The following is an 18,553-nucleotide window of genomic DNA, read 5'->3' on the forward strand; positions in this document are numbered from 1 at the left end:
TGGCCAAGTAGTGGGGGTTGCACAGAGAAGCACCATCGCTGAGGGGACAGCAGGTTTTTATCTCACTTCCCCGCTGGCCTGCAGCACTGTGTCACTACTCAGGCTGCTGTCATAGATACCACAGTAATAATCAGCCTCGTCCTCAGCCTGGAGCCCAGTGATGGTCAGGGTGGCTGTGTTGCCAGACTTGGAGCCAGAGAATCGATCTGGGACCCCTGAGGGTCGTTTGTTAGTACCATAGATGATGGTTTTGGGGGCTGTTCCTGGGATCTGTTGATACCAGTCCACATAAACACCTATGTTGGAGATGCTTCCAGTGCAGGAGATGGTGACTGTCTGGCCCAGGGTCCCAGACACTGAGGCGGGCTGAGTCACAGACTGGGCCCAGGATCCTGGAAGTGAGAGAGACACAGACATGGTGATTCCAGGGACTAGAGGCAAGGGGAGAAAGCTGGGTCCCACACATCTTCCCAAGGCCCCTTCCCTTGTCCCCATATCTAGTCACCTGTGCAGAGAGCGATGAGGGTGAGGAGGAGAGGGGACCAGGCCATGGTGGAGATCTGTCACCGAGTCCTGCCTTCTGTGGCCCCACAGCCGAAGCAGAGCTTCCCCCAAATCTCTCCCACCCCTTCTTCATACTCTGAGAGAGGGAGGGCCCACACATGCAAATCAGAGCCCCCGCTTTCTGATCTCTCACTTGGCCTTGGGTCAGGTGCCACTGCCTAAGGGTGGCCCTGGGGTGGAGTGTTCACAGCTGTGAGCCCTGAGCAGAGGGCACCAGGCAGTGCCAGGTGGCTGGTCCCAGCTGTGATCAGCCCCAGAAAAGTCACGAATGAGCACTGAGCGCCCCCTGGTGTCCAGGCCCAGACTGACTGTTGTGTTTCAGGGTGACCCAAGCCCATCAGACAGTTCCCACATCCCCACTGCTCTGTTCACTGTCCCCCTGCGTTATGGTCAGGTCAGGTGGCCCCTTGTGTAGCCTCCACATCCCCTCAGGGCAGTCTCTACTCAGACTCTTCAGGAGTGAGTCTGTCCACAACTCCTTTAGCTGTTCAGTGCTGAGGACTGAGGGGGTGTCTCTTATCAAACTCCTCTTAGATCAGGATCAAGTGCAGAGCAGTGACTGGCCCAATGGAGGCAGGTCCCCTTCTGTGCAGGACACAGATTCTTTCCTCGTATGTTATCCCTCCCTGTTAGAGATTTAGTAGTGTGTCTCCAACACTCAAAGACTTTGCTCCAAAGGTCCTATTCCTGGTGGAATGTAAGTACTTTGGTATTTGCTATGCTCTTTGGCCAATCATTACCATTTACTGGTCTCCTCACTAAAGTATGAGTTGAATAAAATATATTACATGGTTAATTCTATACTTGTATGCGAGTCAGGTGTTCACTTTTCTGAGTCGGGCTGACTCTGATCCCAGCTCCAGGACACAGAAGAGAAGGTAACTGGAACAGAACTCCTGAGACCTGGGCCCTGTGAGATGGAGAATCTCAATATGAGCCCTCACTGACACGAGGAGTCACTCTATTGGGGAACGGGACAGAAGGGATCTGGACTGGAGTGTGGTCTAGACATCCATGAGCTGGGCCTCTGGGACTGCTCCTAACCTGAGAGAGGAGGCAGATACAGGGAAGGAGCCCAGGTGATGACAGGCAGTGGCCACTAGTGTTGGTTCTTGAGATATAATTGCCCTTCTCACTCCCTCTGGGAAGAGGATGTCTCCTGAGGGAGTTTTACTACTTTCTCCCTCTCCAGAATCTATTGAATTTCACACTGTGGCCTCACTGATTGGAGTGGGTGTTATTTCTCTTGATACTCATCCTTTGCAGAACATTAGAAAGATCAGGGCACCAGAAGTAGAGTGTTATGAGACAGGTGCCCCTGGCCTGTGTCCCCTGCCCAGCTCCCAGTGTCCACAGTAGAAGATCCAACATGAACGAATGACGAGGGTGGAGAGCAGAGTGACGCACATGCTGCAACCACGTAGGGAAAACTTCTGTCCTTTCCTCTCCTCTCAGACCCCAAATCTCCCAGTCCTGTGGTGAGCATGTGATTTTCCCCAGCTCCAGCCCCAGCCCCAGGGACAGGCCTTTCATTTTCCATACGAATCACACAATCCCCTCCCTACTCACCATGATGGAGTCAGGGAGATGGTGTGCGTGATCTAGTCCAGTCCTTGTGAAGTCTGAGTTTCCTGTTCAATGGATGAGGGAGGGCGATCTCTCTCATTCAGGAGAGTTTATTGTATGGATGTGATGCCTGGGACCTCAGGGACATTTTTGACCCTTGTGCGAAATCAGCCTGGGGACATATGAGATCATGGAGATTGGACAACTCAGATAAATCTCAGAGAAGGAGTGAAGTCCATTGACATTACACAGTTGACAACTACAACGTTCCTGTCACCAGTGAACAAGGCAGGAGGGCTGTTGTCTATATTTCCATCACAAGGATGAGCTCAGGACCTCAACCCCACACCTGTGTCCATAGACCTTCATCCGGGAGTTACAGCTCACTCACATTCCAAGCAATTCCCAAGGATCAGCATCCAAACCTCTTTCCTACATCCCCTCCCTCACCTCCAAAAAACATGGGGAGTCTGAGGAACCTTCTCCATCTCACCTGCTCCAGCCCTCATCCGGGACTCTAGTCTGATCTTTGTACCAAATCCACAAACCCCACCAGGCTCCTGCTTTCACTCTCGCCTCCTCCTCACCTATCTTCTCTGAACAGCTGGACTTCATAAACTTAATCAGATTCCTTATCTTTTGGGTCAAATCCTCTAAGGGCTCCTGTCCCCCATCCAAGCCCAGCCTATAATGGCTGTTCAGTGAATACTGCAGATGGATGGACCCCTGAATACTGGGCTATCCTGAGTCAGAGGCCCCTGGACTCTGTGTGTGTCCCAGGTTTTTCTATCTCTCAGCATGGACTCTGTCCCCAAGGCAGCCCATTCCTGAAATTCAGAAATATCTGATAAATGTGACAGAATCAGATAATGTTTTGCTGTCAAGGACAGATTCTGGAGCACAAATTGGGAGGATGGGGCTATATGTTATAGACCATGTTTTCTGTAGTGGGTAAGAGAATCTTCTCTTTGTCTATCACAAAGAAACAAGGTTACAGAAGAGCTGCACTTCAGTGAGGACACTGTTTGCCCAAGTATGAAAGAGCCGGTAAAGCATTCTCTGTGCCTGCCTTGCCCAGAACACTGCCCTCTCAGGACCCGTCCAACAGCACCCCTGCTGGTCTCAGATCGAGGGGCCACGAGCTCCTCTGGCTTCACTCAGCTTTCCTGGAGGGCATCCTGATTTTGCAGATGAATCTCTGTGATGTCACTACCCAGAATAATTCAATGAGTAGGTCTCTTCATGGAGATAGAGGCTGAGACATTAATTGTCTCCAGATAACTAAGGACCTCCAGGCTGCTACATACAGGATGTGTTGCACAGTCCCTATGCTGCCCGATATTTCAGAATTAACTGACATTTAACTTTGCTTCTGACAGTGCCTGGGGTGTCTATTAGTGTAGGACCTTCATAAAGCAAATTCAAGACCTAAAATCCTACAGTGAACCATGTTGGTTCATGAGGACCAAAAATCTATATGGGATACCCCGGCAGGCTGACTTATGTTGTTGTCACTGCTATTGTTGCTGCTGTTGTTGTGAGGGACTCCGTGTAGCCTCCTCACCCCCACTGCACAAGTACTGCTGGTTGATGTCTCCCTTGGCCACTAGAATACAGCGCCACCAGGGAAATTGTGTCCTCCCTCCTGCTGACCTCTCTGGGCTCATTTTCCCTTTATTGCTATTCTGGAGATTTATTCTTTTGTCTTCTAAATCTAGGATATATTTATGGTTGTTTTTACTATTTTAGTCCAGTTTTATCATTATTTTCAGTCAGAAGATGGGTGAGTAAAACATTACTATGAACATCTGTCTTTTTTTGAGATTCATCCTCCTTCCTTGACTAGGTGGCATACACGATGTGTCACCCAACCCATACTGGGCCCTGATCAGGTTTATTTGGTAACCGCTCCATATTCCGACATTGAAGAAAGAACAGGGCTCTCTGGAGATTTTCCTGTAATATCAGGGCTCTCTGTGATAATGAGGGTTGGGGCATAGACTCTAGATCCCAAAAAACTAAGGTGCCTTCAAATATCCTCTCGCCACCCAAAAAATAAACAAAAAATAACTATAGCTGCAAAACAATTAAGATTCACTGGATTAAACTGGGGAAAGTGAGGAGGTGGTGGGTCTGAGAGCCAGGTCCTTAATGGGAAGAGTCCTCTCCTGCACCTGGGATCCAGGAGTTCCTCGAGGAGGTGATCTGAGGAGAAGAAGAGAAACCCGCTTTGTGAAGGTTTCAGAGCTCAGGGCATGATCAGCAAAGCCAGGGTCAGGCTCAAGGGACATGTAGGGGACTGAGCAGAGGAGGCCCTGGGTCTCCTGGGTCACGCTGGCTGAACTTCTCTTCTCCCACGTCATCCTAGCCAGCATGAGGCAGGGGCGTGTGATTGTAAGTTCCGGTGACAAAGTGATTTTCTCACATTGGAAAACCAGTAGTTAAATGGGTTGTTTTCATTGCATTCATAAATTTAGAGGGACTCAAAAGCATCAGTCTCTCTGGTTTTAGTAGCACAAGTGACAGCAGAAGCCAAAACCTGGGCTGGTGTTGGCCACAGGCGGGGACAGAGGAGAGTTAGGTGAGACTGGGGAGTGGAGGGCAGATGCTTATCTCACTCCCCATAGACTTGGAGTGGCATGGAGCTTGTATGCAGCTGTTTGACAGTGACAATCAGCCTCATTGTCAGTCAGGCTGCTTAAGGAGCTAATGTTGACAGACCTGGATAAGGAGATTGGTCTGGACACCCTGAAGGCCCATCACTGCTGTCTAGGTCACAAGCTTAGGGACTCTGCCTGGAAGTCCTTGGTTTTGGGGTTTCCATGACAACCTACAACGTTTGTGTTATTACAGAAGATGGTTTGGGTCCTTCTAGAAAGCTTCACAGGATGGATTTACTTCATGCACATACTGGGGAGTTTCTGGTCTCTCATGTTCCACTGACTCTCTCCTACACATTGTCTAGCTGGAAAGGTCCACTGACATATAAGAGGAGACAAAAACTCACATCTGTACCTGTGGGCTCAGGAACACCCACTCACAGGAGTTCACATGAGGCCTGAGTAAGATCAGCCGTAGGAAAGTCACATCCACAGGACCTACTTCACCTGCCTTCCCTGGAGCAGGCTCAGCATTTTCCTCCCCTTCTCCCTGATATCACAACTGTAGGTCTAGACACCCAGCAAGTGTGCCCGGCCAGCTCTGTGCCTGGAATTCCTTCTGGGATGTTTCTCACAACAACATCTCACCACTTAGTGTCTTGTCCCTGAACACAGTGAGCCTCAGCCAGATCTGAGCACACGAGCCTGGGAGGGAGGGAAGGTCTCCGCTCTGACCCCTCACAGAGCAGAGTCCCTGCTGTGGAGGACTGTGCACCTGCTGGATGGACGCTGGGTTCCCACAAAGAAAAAATCTAGAAGAGGCTGATTTGCCAGCTTTCAAGACAAAAACCCCAGCTAAAAATACTCTGATTTCATCACATATGGGTTGCAAGGTGAAGATTCAGGGTCATCATGAAATTTTTATTTTATTTGGTTTGGTTTCCATTTTGGTGTTTGTTTTCCTGAGTCTTCAGAAATATTGACTGGAAAACTTGGAGGACAGCCAATGTGAACCAGAACCTACTTTGAGGTTTAGTTAGTGTGTATACAAGTTACTTTTAAATTGCAGAAGTACTTATTCCAAGTTCCTGAGCAGGCTGAGGTTTTTGTCCCATTTCCCTCTCTGCCTATGTCACTGTGAGAAGCCTCACGGTGCCAGAATGCACAGTAATAGTCAGCTGCGTCCCCAGGCTGGAGCCCAGAGGTGAGCAAAAACCTGCATTGGCTGAGGCATCTCTGGATCCAGAGAAGCGGCTGGGGACCATGGAGCCCTGGTCCTTATCTGAGTCTGAGTAGTAGTACAGGAGATGCCAGGGAGGGTTCCCTGGCTTCTGCTGGTACCAGTATATCCAGTAGCCATCAACACCAAAGCCACTGCTCAGGGTGCAGGTGAGTCTGGCCGTTGTTCCCAGAGATGCAGAGAGGGAGGACGGCTGAGTCAGCACAGGCTGGGAGAGGGAACCTGAAGACATAGTCAGACATGGGTGCTGGGCAGGGACCAGGGTAAACTTTCTCAGCATTATGAGCAGAAGGAAGTGAAATTTGGGGATACCTGTATATCTGAGGACTCTCCTTACCTGTGCAGTGAGAGAGGAGCACAAGGAGAAGAGGAGCCCAGGCCATGGTACACATAGCCCCCTGGTCCCCACAGTGGGGCTGGGCTGCCCCCGGCGTCCTTTTCTTCTCCACCCTCTGCCACAGGTGGGGCTGTCCATGCAAATGGGTTCCATCCAGTGACTGCCCAGCCCCTCCCTGAGCCCTGGTGCTGGAGCTCAGCTCACACCACACACTGAGAAGGGTGGTGGTTGGTTTTACCCCTTGGGAGAGCCCTGGGAGGAAGCACCTGCTGAGACAACACAAAGGTCCCTGCTCAGGGGACTCTGCCAGGCCAGAGAGGACACAGCTGCTGAGTCTCCTTCAGTGAGCACAGGGCCCAGCCCCCAGGACCTGGCTCCTTTGAGTGAATGGTCCTCACTGAGCAGCTGTGCCCTGTAGGGACCACAGGGCAGTCCCACAGCACCCCGTCCTGGTCACAGGGCACACCCCTCACCATGGCCCAAAGCTCTGAGAGCCCAGATTGTTTCTGCAGCTCCACAGGTCAATGTGTCTATTCATGCAGCTGTGGTCTCATTCCTCAATAATGGGATTCTGACACACTGTGTTTGATTACTATAGTGTCTCACTCCCAGGAGTCCCTGTCTATGGAAGAAGCAAAAATTTACAGAAATGACAATTTAAGGTCAAGAAATGACAAATTAAGGTGTTAGTGGCTCCAGAGAATATGCTACAAATATCTTATTCCTCTATTTGTACATGATTTGGAATATGCATGCATTTTTAGTGTCCCATCTCTTGTGTAATAAAATAATGGATTCCAAATACTCTCACAAAAATTTATTTGTGCTTTAATCTCCCACTTTTTAGCTAATTTACCTGTTGTACTAATTGACAAATCAAAGAAGTGCAATGAATTCTAAGATCCGCAGCTGTGAAGCTCCCATCATGCCGTATTGTTTTAAAATAGAGTCAAACTGGCAGATAAATTATTAGACCCTCATTTGTTGGCTTCCTTCCATTTCTCCCTGTTCGGAATCACCTCTTCTGTGGACTTGGAGCTTACAAAAGATATTCTTTTTTCACAAGTTTTGCTACTACTGTCCTTTGTAGGATTTGGGGTCAAAACTTTGAATATTAGAATTTAACATCTTGTTGACAAATGGCTATCTTATATATTCTTGAGTGAAATGTTATCCAACTTTCACCCAGCTCACCCAGACTCTGCAGGTTATTTGCTCATGGAGCTTGTCTCCTGTGCCCAGAATTTCTTCCACCATCCACCTGCTCCCTGTGGTTTCTTTATGCAGTCCCTGGAGGCTCATCGCATCCTTCTACACTTTTTCTTCATTACCCCATGAAATCCAGTTCATCTTAATAGTCATCTTCCCCAGGACTCAAACACTTTGTCTCCTATTCTATAGACTATAAGATCAACATTATTACTTAGCATCTCTTCTGGAATCAACCCAGAGCCCAAACTCAAAATGTCCAGAAAGTAGAAATCATTCTGTTTGCGTCAGATCTGCTCCTCTTCCAGGGCTTCCAATCCAGGAGAACTCAAGTATCCATTCCAGAAGCATGAGTTGAGTTTGTTCCTTGTGCCAGGCAGTTTTCTGGGCTCTGTAGACACAGTAGTGACAAAACAGGGGAAAAAATTCTGTTCACGTAGAGCTTAGATTCTGGTATGGGAAACACAGTGAACAAAGTCACAGAGGAACGTCATCACATAGCTGACACCACCCTGGACAGTTATCACCCTGGGAATCTGGAGCCAACTCTTGACCACTGAGAGCCCCTCATCTCCCACAGGACGTTGACACTGAACTCCTGAATGCTGTGTCCACAGCCTCCTTGATCTTCACGGCTCCCTTCCCCAATCCATGTGCCCGAGTGCAGGTGCCCATCCCTGCTCACCTGGCCACACAGAGTCCCTCAGTGTGGTCTTGTCCACCATTTTGTCCACTATATTTTATTCTTCACATTATATTCAGAGGAATATTTCAAACACATGTATCTGGCAAAGGCACCTCACTGCTTAAAAATATTCCATAGATTCTCTTCCCATCAAGATTAAGTAAATATATTTAGTTCCACATTCAAGATTTCTCTGGGCATGACCATCATTTCTTCCCCCACGTCCTGCCTCACCTTTCCTCCCCTGCAGCCTCTACACAAACACAAGCATGTCTTCTTTACAAAGAGGATACTTAACCCTGGACTACAGTGTCCCTTTCTCTTTGGGTCCTTATTGTCCTCCAGTCCCACCCTTGTGCCTCTTCCTTCAGGACCAGACTCACATATCACCTCCTGGAGAAATTTTAACCACACTGAGATGAGTGAATATTTGTTTTCATTATAATAATTTGCAAAGATTATTATCAAACCTAAAATTTTAACCACCTGTGTGCATATTTCCTTAACTAGAATTTAAAGATGAAAATAGTGCACAAAGAACATATTTATGATTCTTATCATCATTTTTTTCCTGATTAGTTAAACCTATTTACACTCCCTAAAGCAGTGGCTGTACATTATGTGATTACTGTTTCATTAAACATTCAATCTTCCCAACTTGGCTTGAGAAAAGCATCATCCTTGGACCAATCCAAACATCCAGGATAAATAGAGATTCTGTAGCATTTGAAATCAAGAATGTCTTTAATTATGACACCCTGTGAAATGAGAGCCTGGAGGACTATTTCTAATGATTATTTAATTTGAAATCTGTGATAGACTTGGTCGACCCTGCACGTAGGTGAAGTCTTATAATCTCTATGTCCCTTGCAGCACCAAGGACACTAAAATCAAAACAATTTCCACGATACTACTTTCCTGGACACATCATTTTTGTTTTATCTCTGTTTGTAATGGAGCATTTCTAATATGAAACCATTAAGAATGATTTAGTATTAAGATTTAGTTTTTAGTTTATTTACTGTCTAATCACAGGGTAAGAAATGTCCCTTTTATTCCCAATTTACTGAGAAATTGTTTTAAAATCACAAAGAGTTGGATTATTGATCAGAAGCTTTTTCTCTGGAGGTAACCATTGTTTTTCCTTTAATAAATCACAGAATAATAGAATAGAAATAATGAACATTGACCATTGTCCCATCCCATACATAGAACTTAATATGATTTGAATCCTAAATCCTAAGTCCTAAATACCAAAGCTACTATCAGAAACCTTCTGGAAAAATTATAAATTAACATCTTCATGTTACTAGAACAGACAAAGTCTTCTTAGAGAGGACACAAACATTACCAATCATTACAGAAAATATAACAAATTAAATAACTACATAAAAATTTTTAAAATTGCATAACAGGTATGTGATATCAACAAGATGATGGAATAGGAGCTCCTCCCACTCATAATCCTCCTCAGCAATGATAATTTGAAAGCCAGCCATGATCAAATCTGCCTTTGTGAGAGCTTTGGGATCCAGGTAAGAGATTCTGAAAACTTTGTGATACCCAAGACCGAGGAGAGGTATTTTGAGAAGGCAGGTCCCCATCCAGGTGGCAAGCTCACTGACCATGGACCTAGATAAAGACAGAAAAACAGCACCAAACACTGTTAATATGGCTTCAGCTTCTTTTTGCCTTCCTCTAACCACCTACACCACCTATGAAGTAACCTAGCAGGAGTCACTCCTCAGATAATAGGCCTGTCAAAATCAGATCTGGCCACAGATAATGAAGCAGCCTGTGACACAACTCCAACACCTCTTAGATGTGATCTGAAAGGAGTCCTGCCCTTGCTGGCATGGGACAAGAGACATGCCCATCTGTACATCTAGAGGCAAGTCTGTGGACCTCGGTCTGACTGTGAATCCTGAAGTAGCTCTGTGACTTGGCTCCCTCTAGGCTCAGGGTGGTCCAGGGCCAATCCTGGCCTCCCAGGGACCCATGAATGACCCACAGGGAGACCTCTCAGGGACCCACTGGGAACCATACCTATCCGTGCACTTGGTAGCATTTCCACTGTCTGTAGACCCAACTGCAGACTGTGAGAAGACTGTTGTCTCGGTGCCTGTACTACTGACCAAGGTCCTGGAGGCAGACCTGTCTACTCAGAGACAAGACAGGATCCACACCCACCAGAGCCCCTGGTAACCATGCACCCCATTGCAGACCCAGCAGCAGCCACATGACTCAGCCCCAAACCTCGTTATCTGCAATCACACAGGCAATGACATCAGCCTGGGGACTCAGCAAGAGAAGGTCTTGACCTGCCAATATCAGTCTGTAAAGTCTCTAAAGACTGAAAAGGTGTCTGCTCCTTCAAATGTACAGACACCAAAGCGAGGGTGCACAAATATTGAAGAATAGGGCAAATATGACAGAAGGAAAGGAAGCTAATAAACACTCAGTAACTGACTCCAAAGCAATGGAGATCTATGAATTGCCTGACAATGCATTAAATAGACATCTTACAGAAGCTCAATGAGATGCAAGAGAACTCAAACAGATAAACAAAATCGGGAAAACAAATCATGAAAAAAATGAGTTTAATTTTAAAATAGACACTATAAAGAAGAACCAAATAAAAATCCTGGAGGTGAAGAATACAATGATAGAACTGAAAAATTCAATAGAGATTTTCTACAATAGATTTTATCATAATAAGAAAATTCCCACAAACACACACATGCACAATTGGATTCCCAGGAGAAGAAGGAGAGAAAGGGGCATTGTTCAAAGAAATAATATTTGAAAACTTCCCAAATTTTGGAAGGGATATGGGCATCCAGTCACATGGAGCTCAAAGGACACTGTATAAGGTAAAGCAAAGAATATTACTATGAAACATATTATAATAAAATTGTCCAGTTCAAAGACAAAGAATTTTATAAGCAACAGGAGAAAAGTGACTCGTGACATGTATTATAACAGCATAAGGCTATTAGCGGGTTTCCCGGGTGAACCTTTGCAAGTCAGGATGTAATGGGAAGACACTCAAAGAACTGAAAGAAAACAAAAACTGAACAAACACTCTGCCAACCAAGAATGCTATACCCAACAAAGCTGTCCTTCAGAAATGAAGGAGAGATAAAGATATTCCCAGACAAACAAAAGATGGGGGATTTTATCAGGACTAGACCTACCTTGCAAGAAATGCTAAATGGAGTTCTTCACATTCAAATGAAAGGACACTAAGCAACAAGATGAAAACCTGTGAAAGTATAAAGCTGACTTGTAAAGATAAATATATATTCAAATTCAGAATACTCTAACACTGTATTGTGGTGTATAAATTATTTTAACTCTAGTATAAAAGTTAAAAGACAAAAAGATTAAAACTAACAATAGCTACAAAAATTTTTAATGGATATACAATATAAGAAGAAGTAAAGTGTAACATCAATAGCTTAAAATGTGATGGGGAAAGTAAAAGTCTTGAGTTTATTTATGTGATTGAAGTTAAGTTGTTATCAGCTTAAAATAGACTGTATTTCTATAACATGTTTTATGTAGGCCTCTTGGTAACCACAACCATCACTAGTTGATAAACAAAAGATAAAGCGAAATGAATCAAAGCATATCACTACAAAAAAATCAACAAATCAAAATGGAAGACAGCAAGAGAGGAAGAAGGAAGAAAGGAACTACAAAGCAATGAGAAAACAGCAAGTTGACAATAGTAAGTCGTTACCTATTCATAATTACTTTAACATAAATCAATTAAATTCTGTAATTAAAAAAAACAGCATGTCTAAATGGATTTAAAAAACAGTTCCAGCAATATGCTGTCACAAGAGACTTACTTCAGCTTTAGGGACAAATATAGGCAGAGATCAAAGGGATGGAAAAAGATATTTAATGCAAAGAGTAACAAAAAGAGAAGAGAGGTGGCTATAGTTATATCAGAAACAACAGATTTTCAGCCAAAATATGCGACAAGAGTTGAAGAAGGTCACCATAGGGGCCAGCCCGGTGACATAATTGTTAAGTTCGCATGCTCCGCTTCAGCAGCCTGGGGTTTGCAGATTCAGATCCCGGGCACAGACCTACACACCTGTCACCAAGACATGCTGTGGCAACATGGCACATAAAATGAGTAAGATTGGCACAGATGTTAGCTTAACAACAATCCTCCTCAAGCAAAAAGAGGAAGATTAGCAACAGATGTTAGCTCAGGGCCAAGTTTCCTCACACATACACACACACACAAAGAAGGTCGCTATATAATGATAAAAGGGTCAATTCATCAAGAGGATATAACAATTTTAAATATATATATTCACCCAACATCAGAGCACCTAAATACATAAAGCACATATCAACATAAATGAAAGGAGAAATTAGCAATATGATAACAGTAAGGGACTTCAATATTCTACTTTCAGCAATGGTTGGGTCATTCAGACAGAAAATCAATAAAGAAACAGTGGACTTAAACAACTCGTAGACTAAATGGACCTAACAGAATGTTTCCTCCAATAGCAGCAGAATGCACATTGTTCTCAAGTGCACATGAAACATTCTCCTGGATAAATCATATGTTGAACCACAAAACAGGCTTTAAAAATTTTTTTAGTATTGAAATCATACCAAGTATCTTTCCCATACCACAATGGTATGAAACTAGAAATCAATAACAGGAAGAAAATTGGAAAATTTACAATTATGTGATAATTAAATAGCACATTCCTGGATAATCAATTGGTCAAAGAAGAAATCAAGATAGAAATACAAAAATTATCTGGAGACAAATGAAAATGGAAACACAACATACCAAAATGTATGGGATCACCAAGAGCAGTTCTAAGCGGGAAGTTCATAACAATAAATACCTAAATTAAGGAAAAAGAAAACTCTCAAATAAACAATCTAACTGTACGTCTCAAGGAACTGGAAAAAGAAGAACTTAGCCCAAAGTTGGCAGGAGGAAGAAAAAATAAAGATTAAAGCAAAAGTAAATGAAATAGATACTAGAAAAAATAAAAAAAGATCAATGAAAATAAGAGTTTGTTTTTTGGAAAAGAAAAACAAAAATTAAGATAAACTAACCAATAAAAACAGAGTATGGACTCAAATAAATAAAATTATAAATGAACGAGGAGACATTACAACTGATACTGCAGACATTCAAAAGACCATAACAGAATACTATGAACAATTATATGCCAACAAGTTGGACAACCTAAAGAAATAGACTAATTCCTAGAAACATACAACCTACCAAGACTGAAGCACAAATAAATGGAAAATCTTAACAGGCCAATAATGGGTAAGGAGATTGAATCAGTAATCAAAAACCTCACAACAAAGAAAAACCCACCACCAGATGGCCTGGTGAATTCTAACAAATATTTAAAGAAAAATTAATGTTATCTTTTTAAAATTCTTCCAAGAAATTGGAGTATGACATCAATAACTTCCTAACTCATCTTATGAGAGCAGCATTACCCAATAGCAAAGACAGACAAGGACACTATTAGGAAGAAAATTAAACGCTAATATCCCCAATGAACGTAGATGCAAAGATCCTCGATAAATTACTATCAAAACTACTTCAACAGCACATTAAAAGTGGGATGGTCAAGTAGGATTTGTCCCTGGGATGCAAGGATGATTCAATTTAAACAAATCAATAAATGTAAGGGAAGACACAGACAGCAGCTGAGTCACCACAGGCTGGGAGAGGGACTCAATAAACAATTACAGATCAAGTTGGGAGGCAAATGATGAGCTACTGGAGAAAAGAGAAAAGAAATGGGAACTAGCATAACACCTCTGCAGATTTTGGCCTTGCCACCTTCCATAATTGTGTCAGCCAATTCCTTATAATATAATTTAATATAATATAATAATTATATATATTAAAATCTCCTATTGTCTCAATTTCTCTGGAGATAACTGAATGATGCATATACCATTCATTTGCAATCATGACCAGCCATGAGATTAGGCTAGCAAACAGTACAAAGGATATGGATCTAGAGGCACAAAGGTTCCCTCTTCTCCCTCCAGCCCAGGTTTCTTCCCGTGACTCTCAGAGCAGACTCACTCCCTAGTTTTCTGTTTCTCCATGAAGAGCCACCTTTAGAAGGGAGTCTTAGTGGCCTGAAGGAAACAATGAGGCAAAAGTCCAGGGAAGCTCAAGGATGTCATGTTGATAGAAATTGATGCCACAGTTGGTCTCATACCCGTGAGGGTCAAATACCTCCCATCACAATTTTGAGTTTTTGCACTGAGGGCTGATGGTTCCAGGCAGCAACGTGGTAATAATCCACACCAGTGCTTACAGTGCAGGGAGATTAACCTTCTGACCAAGACCCCATTAAATCAGGACAGTTGAGTCATTTAATCATACCCAAGACCTTAGAAATGGGGGTGCTGCCAAATGGAGTAGTGAAGATGGGTTCACAGCTCATGCAGTGCCTGGGAACCAGAAAGGAAAGGGTGGTCATGAGTGCCCCAAAGGCCCCTTCACCCTGACCCCAGCAGAAGGCATCTACTCATGTAGACCCAACAGAAAGAAAGAATTGAGCTCAGGACACAGTAAAGTTGCCAAAGAGCTTTGTCTGCTGGGGTTCCATTTCAGGACCTCTGCTGCACCATCTGGTTCCTCTTATTCCCTGGGGGCAGAGTTACTTTTGGGTAGAAATAGCCTTTCCCCCTCACTGTCTCCACCCCTTCTCTGGACCTACATCTGGGCCATGACACCATAAGAGATGAAGGGCTATGACTAGAATCAGATTAAATTGTGTGAGGGAATCAGACCCAGGCAATTGTTGGGCAATAACACGGGATTCACAAGCAAATGAATATTTCATATCAGTGATGAATTCATTTCCCAATATCCTAGAGAAAGTTGAGTGATTCCCTACTTGGCCCGGATCTTCTATGCTTTCCTCTCAGAACCAGCTCCAGGATGTTCCCACTGTCCTCAGGGTGACATCACCCTGGCTCTCTCATACCTCTGAGGACTCTTGGCAGAGAGCCCCTGTTACTGCAGATGGTCTTTTCCTGTAAATACCCAGTGAGCACTGGAGGCCTGTCTCTACCATATACCTTTGGGAGAGATGCTTCAATTCTCTCCAGGCCACTAAAGACCACGTCACCTAAATCCAAGACTCAAAGCTGAATCCTTCCGATAATGATGTCTTGGCAGCATTTCAGATCATTGATCTTATACAAGCACATGCTTAGTTTAAAATCTCATAAAATACACAAGGACACAGAATTAAGGAACAAAAATTCCTCTTCACATCTTCTAATTCTTTGGAACTCTCCAAAATTATTTTCCCTTCCCAGAGATAATTACAAAACTGAGTTTTACATATTTGGCCAGAAAACTAAGATTTCAGTGCTTGTCTTTCATCTGTCGAAGTTCCCAACAGATATTTGATATTCATTTTTGATGTTTCCCTTTTCCTGACCCCCAACACACACACTCAGTCTCCAAGTCTTGCTATTTACACCTCCATGTTGGATATAAAATTTCTCCATTTCCTCCTTTTTCATTGTCATAAAATATAGAAAAAGTCACCACCATCTCCCCTGTGAATTTTTGCCTCCGTCACTTAGCTGGTCTCCTTGTCCCAGATATTGCCTCAACTTACCCTTCAACCCATTCGCCATTGTGCAGCTGGAGAGCTCATTCTAAACACCAGATGAGAACTCTTCAGTGACTCCACATGGCCTCTACAGTCAAGTACAAACTCCTCAGGTTGTCTCATCTTAATGATCTGCCCACATCCTTCCTTTATATCATCTAGCTCATCTTAAGTTACTTCCCCTCACCCTGTCCCCCCTAAGATCTGACACACGTAGGCCAAATGCAAGTTCTCGTAACTACTTGGATGAACAACTTTTCTTCTCTTCTATTCTTTGAAAATGCTGTTACATTGTTTCCTCATCTTTCCTCCTAGCTCATTTCTATTAATTCTAAAGATATTAGATTAGATCTCATCATTGGTACGAGGCTTCTCGTGCCCCAAATCCTTTCAAGCACAAACTCTCTCTGGGGATTTAACTCAGTATGTGCACCCTTTAATTCTCCTCATACAGCTGTGTTCAGGGACTGGTAGAAACAGGTGGAGATGAGGCTCTAGAGGCATGAATGAGGAGACTTGTAGCCTCAGAACTAGAGAAAGAATTGTCTTGGGCCCTCCCGGTGTCAGTGCTGGGATGACAGGAAGGGTCCAGCTCCACTGTAAAGGAGCATTGTCCACAGAACTGAACTCTTGATCATTACATGGAATTGAAAGATTGTTAGGAAGAAGGTAGTAAATGAATAGTCCTTTAGCTTATCATGAAACAGATCTGAAAAGACTTAGAATTCTGTTGCATATAAATATTTGTTGAATTAATAATTCTAATAATTCTTAATTGGATTTACTGAGTTTTGTAAGTAGTCCCAACTTAAAAGATAACCTTTGATTGAAATATCTAAATGTCCACCAGGAACCCAGCTGATTTCTCACAGGTCCACTGCACCCTGATGCTCTAGGTAGTAAATAGGAAGGAAGAAGCTCACAGGTTTTTATCTCATATCACCATGGGCCTCCAACACAATGTAGGCAGCAAGGTTGCTGTCTTTTGTTGACGAGTAATAATCAGTCTTACCCCCAGGATGGAGCCCAGTGATATTTTGGAGGCCAAGTTGCCAACCTGGAGCCAGAGAATTTCTATGAGACTCCAAAGGGTCAGTTGTTATCCCTGTGGAATCGCAGAAGTTTGAGGACATGGCCTGGGTGTTGCTGCAGCCATGCAGCCATGCTACTTCCTTGTTGCCAACACTGTTGCTGTTTCTGGTGCAGGTGAGTATGGCCATCTGTCCCAAGGATGTGGTCACTAAGGATGGCTGAGTCCGCACCACCTGGACCCAGAATCTGGAGGAGGAGAGACAGGGAGAACAGTGAGCTGAGTGTGTGAGGATGGGATACAGAGGCAGGGTGAGGCTTCCCACAGAGTCTTTTACCTGGAACAGGCCGCCCTCACATGTGCAGAACGAGGAGCCAATGAGCAGAGGGGCCCCGGGTACCATGCAGGTGCTCAAGAGCTCCCCTCCCGAGACCCAGCTGGGACATTGGGGTCCCCTATGTCTCTTTCATTCTCTACAAGTCCCAACAGGGATGGAGTGCCTACATTCAAATGGGTATGGGTCCCTGACTAGCTGTAACACCCCTCAGCTCTAGGTAATGTCTCTGTTGCCTGGAGGAAGGGGAGAATTTCACCTGCACAGGCCCCAGGTGCTGAGAGAGCCTGGCCCTTCATGGCCATGGGTCCCTGAGGTTCTGACAGGTGCAGTCTCATCACAGCACAGCTCAGTGAACTCACTGTTTGCTCTTTTCCCTCTGGCCTGTGGAAGTTTCCCAGGTGGGAGGGCCAGGCATGCTCACCTCTGAGATAGCCCCACAGTGCCCCCTGCTAGCCACATATTCCTGCCACCACCAGACCACAGACCTGACACAGCTGAGGGTCCCACAGTTGTGCATTTGATGGTGCTGTCAGCTCATCAGATCCTGATGCTAGAGGAGGTGATGGGGAATCAAGGGGCTGTTGTCAGAGCAGAGAGGAAATAATGTGATTATAGCAGCACCTTCAGTCAGTCAGCAAGCAAGCACATTTTCTAGTTTATGATTTATTTTTTTAAAAACATGAATTTTTTTTACCAGAGCCAAGCTGCACATAGTAGACTTCTTCAAACCAATGAGCAGTCAGCAAGTCATCGCCATTGCTCAGGGAGACAAGTTCAATTTATTTCATTTTTTGAAACGTTTCCCTTTGTTTCCCATCCTCAATACCATCCTTCTCACCCTCAATTATGACAAAATTTGAAGACAATCCCTATCCTTTCTGCCTCAATGAATTTATCTATTCTGAATATTTCCTATAAATACAGTCATGCAATATGTGCCCTTTTGTATCTGGTTCCTTTCATTTCCATACATTTCCATGAGGTAGCATGTATGAGTATTTCATGCCTTTTTATGGCTGAATAATAAACCCTGGTATGGAAGGTGGATCTACTTTATTTCCATGTTCATTGTATAAAGATTTAAAACAATATTTCCTTGCCTAGTCTGAGTTAAACATTGTATTGCAGACTCTGGTTGGGGCTTCTGTAGCATGCGGTACACTCTCTGATTTGATGTTGTTTAGAGTATTATTCAACCATCAAAACAGTCTCTTAAGTTCTGCAGTGCTGTTTTATACAACAGAGGGGAACCAGAAACACAGAGCAATAATACATCTAGGCCTATGTCTGGCTGCTTGGGGTAAACAGGATTCCAAGACAAGGGTTTCCT

At 44.1% G+C, this 18,553-nt stretch overlaps 1 gene segment (V, D, J or C); it reads right to left on the minus strand.

The window, feature by feature from the left end:
* Positions 1-42: 42 nt before the first annotated feature.
* Positions 43-720, minus strand: LOC103543830 (immunoglobulin lambda variable 1-40-like). The segment is given in 2 exon segments: positions 43-392; positions 506-720. Coding segments are annotated over 2 exon segments (381 nt in total).
* Positions 721-18,553: the final 17,833 nt, after the last annotated feature.

The sequence above is a fragment of the Equus przewalskii genome, chromosome 7 (genome assembly GCF_037783145.1).
Source record: "Equus przewalskii isolate Varuska chromosome 7, EquPr2, whole genome shotgun sequence".
NCBI lineage: Eukaryota > Metazoa > Chordata > Mammalia > Perissodactyla > Equidae > Equus > Equus przewalskii.